The sequence below is a fragment of the Schistosoma mansoni genome (genome assembly GCF_000237925.1).
Source record: "Schistosoma mansoni, WGS project CABG00000000 data, chromosome W unplaced supercontig 0185, strain Puerto Rico, whole genome shotgun sequence".
Lineage (NCBI taxonomy): Eukaryota > Metazoa > Platyhelminthes > Trematoda > Strigeidida > Schistosomatidae > Schistosoma > Schistosoma mansoni.
In genome coordinates this window covers 502,378-511,618 of record NW_017386022.1, presented here as the reverse complement: position 1 = coordinate 511,618, position 9,241 = coordinate 502,378, and the positions used below count along the sequence as shown (strand labels likewise).

Below are 9,241 nucleotides of genomic sequence, written 5' to 3'. Positions count from 1 at the left end.
GTAACATTCTCTGAGCAGTGTGGTTTAATCAATAGGCTTTCATCGTCTATGTATACAATATCGTCAGCGCAAGCTTCAGATAGAAGGAGTCCGTTTTAGTTCCTCAGTATATGTACCCGCAGTACGCTACCAGCCCACTATCCATCTTTGGTTACAACTATATATTTTAGTAATCTAAGACAATTGTGATCAAATATCATATCCATGATGTTTGAAATTTTAAAACACTCTAGTATTAACGTAATAATCACTGAAAAACCAAAGATATTTCTACGAAATATTTCTAATCTTTTTACTTTTAACTATCTTCTTTGGATATGCCCAACATTACTATATCATAAAATATACTTCTTAACTGCTTGTCTAATTACAAGCAATTATTGGTTAGATTTATTATCTTCATTGATAAGTGTTAATTATTTTTAGTAAGAGAAATTCCAAATTAGACATTTGAATAGAGATAATACTTTATATACTTGATGAACAAGTCAGTTCACAAATTAATCCAGTATGTATGAATCAAATGAATTATATATCGAATTTCCACTTACCTTATACCGATAATATCTTCGGCGTTAAATATTAAGTCTTCTTGATTAGGTTCATTGGAACGTTGGAAATGCTGACGCATAGTTCCGCAATTTTGTAAATCGACTGACTGCATGGTTGTAGATATTGTATAGTCTAGATCATAGAAGATAACGCATAGATTTCTTGGAACAGCATTTATATTCACTTGAATATTAGCTGGTTTCATAACGGTACAATTTTGTTCAGTTACTAAGACTGGATATACTATTCTTTTGGTATAACTTTCATATGGTCTAATGAAAGAGTCGTATTCTGTTTCATCTAGAAAACAAATATTGAAAAAGAAAAAATCAGATAAGTTTTTGTTTTGCAAAATGTTTATTATATTCTACAAGTACTAAGCTATGACATTTCAATTTGATCTAAAAACGTAAGAGTCTTGCATGAATATGAACTGGATTTACGTAACTGATATTGCCTAATTTCATGGTTAAAATCTCGTGTTTATCCGTAACACGTTTATTTATTGAATGAAAACAAGCAGATATTTTAGGTGATGGATATATGCGTTGTGATCTTAGATGTGAAACGTCTATACATATATATTGTAAACTAAGCGTCTTTAATGACTATCAGCTAGTGTAATGATCATATTTAGTAAACGTTTAAAACACTTATTTTTCAACTATCTTCTATCGAGTGATAAAAAATTGATCTATATTATGAATTTACTATTAATGGTCTTTTTATTTCAAATGATCGACATGAAAGTCAGTCACCTTTAAGTATAATTGCACAACATTATTATGAATGAGATTTTAAGCAGTTTTCTTTACCTAGTCACTCATTGTATTCACAACAGATCATGACAAGAAACTACTTTACTCGTGAAAGTAATTTGTAATCAGTTCTCTTTTTAAGGGCTAGAAAGGTGGAAAAAGGCAATGATATATATATACCATCATAGGAGTTTGTGGAGACTGCAGGTTTTTTTAGTTTAACTTGTGAACTGACCATAGCTAAGTCATCATTGAAAACCTGGAAAAACTGGACGGCCGTGTTGCCCAGTATGGGTTTACAATAGTGGTCTAGTTAAGATCAGTTTGTGCTATAAAATTTTAAAATTTTACAGACTCCAAAAATCCTCAATACTGGTAATATTTACGTACTCACTCGTAAATAGTTTGAAGATATGACTCTTAGAGTTATAGTGAATAGCCGTGACCAGCGGAGTTCAATCTGTGTCGGATTTGAGCCAGTTACCATTAGAGGCAATGAATGAGAGTTGTACAAAATCGTTAATTAGTTGGAGTTAGACATTAACGCCTTCAGAGAGCGGCCCACTGGTCTAGACGTTATAGGTTCGCGGGAGGAACTGAAGGTTCTAGGTTAAATCCCACCACAAGCGATGGTAAGTGCACACTTCTGAGAAGTTACTCGGTGGAACGAAACGACCGTCAAGTGACTCCAGATTTTCGATAAATGTCTAGATAAAGTTAGTTTTTGACTCAAAATGCCAAGATTATATATTTGTTTGTATTAGGTTTACGTTGCTGGGAGTTATTCAATCGATATATAAGCAAAAAGGTGATATTTGAATTACTTTACTGACAGTAAGTTGCGTTCTTTTGTTGAAATTTTCAATTATTCGAAGCACGACGTTAAAATACATTAATACTGTAAGCTTTTAATCAGCTTGATACATTATAGTCAGAAGACTGCGAACACTCAAATTTCTAACAGTTTCTGCCTTTAAATAAATATTTTTAAAATGAAATAAAGCACGTTTCCAAAGTATTCTGGAAACCAGTTTATAATATGTCTGGCATCAAAAGAATGAGTGGTAACTAGAAAAGATTACTCAAGACATAGTTCGTTACAGTGCCCTGTGTTCCTTCATGTGTGTTAGCAGGACTAAGTAAGTAAGTAAGCACTCAACAATATGAATATAGTGTGATCTAGTTAGATTAGACCTTTGAATCTTCAGTAAAATAATGTTCTTTCTTCATATGACAAGATAAAAAAGACGACAGTATTTAGGTCAACATATTTTTGCATCAATCCAGTATAAACCTCATTCAGTATGACAAGTGTGGACTTCCATTTCGTGTGACAATTGTATTCTCGGTATCGATTCAGATGAGCCGTGTTCAATGTGTTTTAACACTATGTCAGTGTATTTTCGCAAATATGTGATTTTACTAAGTATGTGTAAAATAGTATTTTGGTTCGATAATGTTGTGATTTTGGATGTGGCTTTTGGGAATTATATAGGGACGTTTTTTGCGGTGTCGTCTAATATTAATTGCTCCAGTATTTCGTGTTCTTAATTTGCATCATAGAAATTTCAGTGGATATCATTTCAAAGTAGAAGCAGTAGGATCGAAGAATTGCAGTGGTTCCTGATCGTTGAATATAAACAGAAAGACCGAGGATCAAACAAAGTCAATACAAACATAAGAGCAACAACACGCTAGACATGACAGAAAAGTTTCCCAGATATAACTCTGAATCAATGTTTCTATTCTTTGGTATAATTAGTCTGTTAAATTTTCAACGTTAACTTACTCGATGCAATTAACAATGAATCACTCTCATCAGTATCACACACAGTAGACAGAAACTCCATCCAAAAGTCAAATAACTATAAAATGAACGGAAAATGGAGAGATAATTAAAATTAAGGTGTGTAGCGATCACACAAAATCATGAAGATGATAGAAGTGTAGTAGTGTTATGCCAAATATGGTACATGTTTCTAACGATGTCACCTGAGTAAAATTTGTCATTATGCTAAGTTATATTATTCTCATAAACTTGAAATTTGAAATTTCGGTAATCTTGGTTAAGCTTTTATTGACGTATTTTTGATATTATTGAATTTAGAAGTTTATAAATATCATCATTATGCTTTAAAGGAATCTTTTGTATTTACACAAAAATGATAATGAGGATTTTAACGAATCCAAGCTTTTAAGAAAACTTTTACCTTATTTGATTGCATATTTTGTTTACTAGGATGTACTAAAAGCTATTTGGCATCTTAGTCTAACGATAAACTAAACCGTGACGTGCCATTGGTTGATGAGACTAGTGACTGTTAGAATGAGTTATATTAAGAGATTTAATCCCGGTAATTTTATCGGATACGATATTTGAGATTCACTTTACTTGCTACAAAACATTCATAGAGTTTATTAGGTTGTTAGTTCTGAACGTTATCTGTATCTGGTCTTAGGTTGTACGTTTGTTATTTCACTCGCTATTTATGACTAGTTGTCGTCCATAATCTACCAAACTATTCGTTTAAATTCTGCTTATTGAATGCACAATTCTTTAAATGTTGTCTTTCTGTCTACATCATTTTTTTAATTTCTTATTTTACTCAGTGAGATAGATTTCATTACAACATTTAACAAAATGTCAGTTTAGTTGATAAAATATCAACAAGTTGGTCATTATTCTTTTTATTCTGTTTGAGATGGTGGAAGATGAAAGGACGATGAAAGCTCCACGACCAAACCATCCAGCTCAGAGAACAAACCCACGTTTTATTCTGTTTTTCTATCTTCAAGAAAGAACACATTTTTTGCTTATATGAAATGTGTGGCTTTAAGATGAAGAATTTCTTGACCAATATGTTAGAGCAATTAATAGACAGTCATTATGATATCGAATGAATTTTTTTTCAAATGCACTAAAGTTGAGTGAGTAAACTGATCAAAGATAACGTGGTTTTATCTTTGTTATCCGGCGATTCGGTATCTAGTTGCAGAAATATATAAGAATTATTTGAGTGAACAATTTGAAACCAAACCCTTTAGGTTAATCCCAGTATACATGCATATGATTTTGTTAGCACAGTCTTCCTGTTTAGGTGATATTGCAGAATCTAATCATAACCAGTTGAGAACACATTCTCATACATTCAACAAAATAATGAAACATGTTTGAATATATAATCACCCTTGTATGGCTTGATTTCTTTGGGGGAAATGAGTTTGTTTATAGAACCATGATTTATCTGAATATGCTGGGACCGAACTTAACTTCTTTTTGATGGAGTTTTGTTCTCTGAGATGGCTGGTTTAGTCGTGTAGCTTTCATCGTTCTTTTGAACGACGTCATCAGCACAAACTAGTGACTGACTTCGAGAAGTAAATCCAGGAGTTCTGGTGAGAAGCAGTGACCAGTGGAGTTCAACCAAGTCTGTTTTAGACATATCAGCTCACTGAAGACAATTGGTGAACGGTTGCTCTATTTCGTGGATCAGTTGAAGTTAGACATTAACACCGTTGGATGCCGGCTCAGTGGTCTATCGGTTAAGTGCTCCAGCGCGAAGCTGGTAGGTCCTGGGTTCGAATCTCGCGAGTGCAGGATCGTGGATGCGCACTGCTGAGGAGTCCCATAATAGGACGTAACGGCCGTCCAGTCCTTCTAGGTTTTTTAATGGTGGTCTGGCTTCAATTGACTCGCGCTTTCAACTATGAAAATACTAAGTCTCCACAAAAACCTCTTCTGATAATAACTATTAATTAGTTATGAAGCATACATAAGTTGTGTATGTTTCGTTATGCCAGGATAATTAGATAGAAATATCTTTAATCTTTTGATTATTAATTTATTGATGGTGTTATATGTAAGAATGAACTTTGTAATTTACGATAAAATAATTGTAAACTAAACTGAAAGTTAGACAAAAATATGCAAGCAAACTTATGTAATTTATGTTTAAATAGGCAAGAAATATATATAATTTTTTCATTATTTGTCAGTAAGAACAGTAATTAATCATCCCTGGGATACCTAAATATTTAATTTCGTTCACTATCCTTCGGCTATAAACCGAATATTATTGATTCTGATAACCTTTCTGACATTTAAGTATTTCTGTAGTAAATTTGTTGATAACAATCCACAATTACGTAACGAAAAGATACAGAAGTAGTGTGAAAAATGGATATACATGGTCAAAAACTGTAATTCTGACCATATGTTGTATTGTTTCCACCAGATGTTTAAACAAATTTCCTTTTTTCAAATGGTCCTTATGTTTTAACGATAGACTTCATGACAGAGATAAATACTTTTAGAGTCGATAAAAAAATACAGTTATTGATGTGGAATGCTTCAGGATATTATTTCGTTTGTAGATCATTTGCGTCACTGTGAACTTTGGTCAAACAAGCATTATAAACCAAGTGATTGTGAACGTGAATTAGTTGTTGTGGTAAATCTTTCAATCCATGTATTAAAGTTGATTATTTGTAGTACAATACCTTATTTTTTTTGTCATTTTCAATCGTACATATACTATTATTATTGAAATATTAATACATAAAATAGATGAGTTTTATGAATCGGTAACAGTAATTTGATTATACAAATAAGCCGGGCAAATATGTAAAGGTATATTCAGATTGAAATCTAAACTTTAATTCTGTTCTATATGTACAGACCACATCAATTAGCTTTAATCTTAACCAGACAATAAAGTGATATTTATTTAATTAAATGTTTTATATCAGTTTGAATATTATTTTATTAGTCTACACGTAGATATAGCATTTTTCAAGAAGGGGAATTTTATTAATATGATATTGAAGATTACCTATATGTTAAATCATATAGAAGATAAACATCTAGCATAACTTAGCTAAATCATCCTCAAAAATGGAAGAACAGTTTTTTAAGTTTTTTATACACTTCTAGTCTTCATCCATCAGGGTTTAAACCTTATTTTTATATGGTATATTACTTAAAGCTATGTTACATGATCAATCTAAAATGTCTATCAGAATCTGACATTGAATTAGAGGGATAGTTGATTTCTTTTACTAGAATGATATAGCTATCTAATAGATAGTAATAGTATTTCATGTTATAATTATTACTTTTGGTTGGTAAATAACAACTGCACTTGTCAATACAAACCTTAAACTGGATGAAATAACTGTATTCTAGAGGTTTTAGTATATTATGAAATATCAATTAATTTCGTTTAAATTAAATTACATCACATCAAAATTCTTTGTTAATTTGAAATAGGAAACTGTAAAAACAATTTTTTTTACTTTTTGTGGTTTTGTAGCTTTGTTCTCTTTTGGTGGTTTACGAAATTTGCAAATCATTTTTATGTTACCCAATGTAGATTCCAATTCCCTATAAATGATTTTAGGAGGTAAGAGAATAGAAGAACAAAAAATTGTTAGAATAAAGTATATACTTTATATTACATGTTGAATTCATATTATAAATATGAAAATAAACTTATTCATATGAAGTTCCCAATAGTGAAGTTATTTACCTTTGAACAAAATATGTCACATTTTGATAAAAATATGAATTAAAATATCGTAAACGTAGAACGTTCTTATATTATAGAAAAGTTAAAATCAATAAAATAAAATTACCGAACAGACAGTAGCTGTTATTCGTTAGGGAAAATTAATTAACGTGGTAAATGAATCATATAATTTCAATACATATACAGGTGCTTGGAGTTAAACAAACATTGTATCTCAATTTCTATACATTCCATTTTCTTTTTATTCTAATCATGTTGTTTAGTTTTACAAATAACCTTCGAGAAAATGACTAACTATTTGTAGGAACATAAGAGAGCTTAAATCAATTGGTTACAATGAACCTTTTCCGTAGTAATCATTTGTAACATATACCATATTTTATTCAAGATTTCACTAGTTTACTTAACAGTTAGTAAATATTTGATGTCTTTTCAGTATGATATTTTGAATGTAGACAATTTAGCTCAATTAACTGGTCAGTTTATAAAATATCAACCAATTACAAGAGAAATCAAAACATTCTAGAGTCAGTAAGTGTCTGTGGTCAAAATAAAAAATCTTATTACCTGAGAGACGTACAAGCATCATTTATCAACTGATTTACAAACTTCTAATAGCATGAGACTATCGTTATTTGTTAAACTACAGAAACTCAGAAAGTTAGATGCAGACCTTTATGAAATATCGTTCATAATATTTAAATAAATCTTTATGAATAGTTTTCGAATGATAGATATAACTATACTATTCTAGATATTCTGGTGCTGGATGAAACAGTTCTTTCATATAATTTGACAACATGAATATCATATTAGAATTATCATGATATTATAAAAGATAATTAAAGGACTTTAGGATGAGTAGATTTGTAGGGTTGGGTAATGTTTCCTGAAACTATTACCAACATTTGATGTAAAAGGTGTGTAATTCACTTTAGGCAGAGATAAATAGTGACTTGTAGAGGAATCCGGGACGCGCATTTTGCGCTATTTCGGACTCATCTGCTGGATGTTCCTGCAATCAGCAATTCACTCTGGAACTCACAACCACTACAGTTTGCTTCAAACGCCATCGGGTAGTCGATTTAGCTACTGGGCCGAAATAACCACTAACTTGTGAAACGGAGTGAATTTCAATTTATATATATTTGTTGTTTAAATCTGCCAATTGTTTTTCAGGACTGCTATTGATATCACGTTTATTACCTAGCATTTCTCAACTGTTTCGTGCATACAGTAATAGCATAGACCATAGTTAAGAGTTTTTCTCAATTTCTAGAGTTCCAAATAACACACAATGCTTCTGTGTATTGAGAGCATGCAAAATAATCGGTTAATCAGATAGATATTATTAATGTAATCTAATTTATAATTACGTTATAAAGTGGAAGAAACATAGGTTCACTGTTGTACTAATCAAAAAGTCAAATTACTCTTGATCCCATCAACGCATTTAAGTATCTCAACAGGTTCATACTGATTTCTCAAAAGTATTATTGATTGAATTACTCAATTACTCTAAACAGGTAATGAGTGAATGTTTAGATAAATGTTACCCATTATTTAGTAGAATAGCATATATTCTTCCAATGATCAATGCTTCATCCTGAAGATTAGAAAATTCCTAACAATATCCAATACAAGCTGTTTTTCGTTCCTCAGGTATACAGTGCATTTCTACATTATTTATACTTATGTATATAAAATTGTGTAATTGTGTTAACTGCCATATTTTGTTCATGGTACAGTATATATGAACGAGAAAAAATATTTTTATCGTCAAAATTTTCGATAATTTAAATCAATCAATTTTTGATGCGCATATAAACATCTGTACGAATATGTAAATGACGCGATGAATAAAAAGCCCAATAAATAAATCTAAAAATGTTTTCACGTGATTTCGTAAACCCTTTCAAAGGTAAAAATAAATGTATGAGAATATAACAAAATTGTATCTAAGACAATCAAATAATTAAGTATTAGATGATTGTAGGTTGTCAACAGGAAACAATGAACTTGGATATTGTGGTATTTGGCACTCGTCATTGAAATATACCTGTTACCGTGAAATAACTATTGGTCCCAGTTGGATTCAAGCTAACATCAACTCACTTCACAGTCTCAAGTACCGATACCAAGCTATTCCAGTGGTAATTCACCATCTATAGGACTCAAATTTTTATACGTAATCGATCGTTGAGCAGTGATCAATATTGGCAATTAAAGGACTAGGCTAACATAGCATTAATTGCTTCCCAGTGATCAGTTAACTTTGGTACTGATAATAATAGTTTGGTTGTACGTGTACCCCGAATGTCACATGTCATTAATGAGGAAAATTGAAAGCGACAAAACTATGCAAATTAGGTAGTATATATATATATATATATATATATATAT

The 9,241-nt window shown here is 31.0% G+C and overlaps 1 protein-coding gene across 1 annotated transcript in view; it reads right to left on the bottom strand.

Moving 5' to 3' along the window:
• Nucleotides 1–9,241, bottom strand: part of Smp_198700 (protein kinase) — a gene marked incomplete at both ends in the record, with an annotated part of 14,505 nt that overhangs the window by 4,681 nt on the left and 583 nt on the right. The window contains 3 exons of the mRNA XM_018790974.1: nucleotides 552–852; nucleotides 3,100–3,175; nucleotides 6,606–6,693. Of these exons, the coding sequence (XP_018645825.1) occupies nucleotides 552–852; nucleotides 3,100–3,175; nucleotides 6,606–6,693 (465 nt within the window). The remainder of the gene's footprint in view (nucleotides 1–551; nucleotides 853–3,099; nucleotides 3,176–6,605; nucleotides 6,694–9,241) is intronic.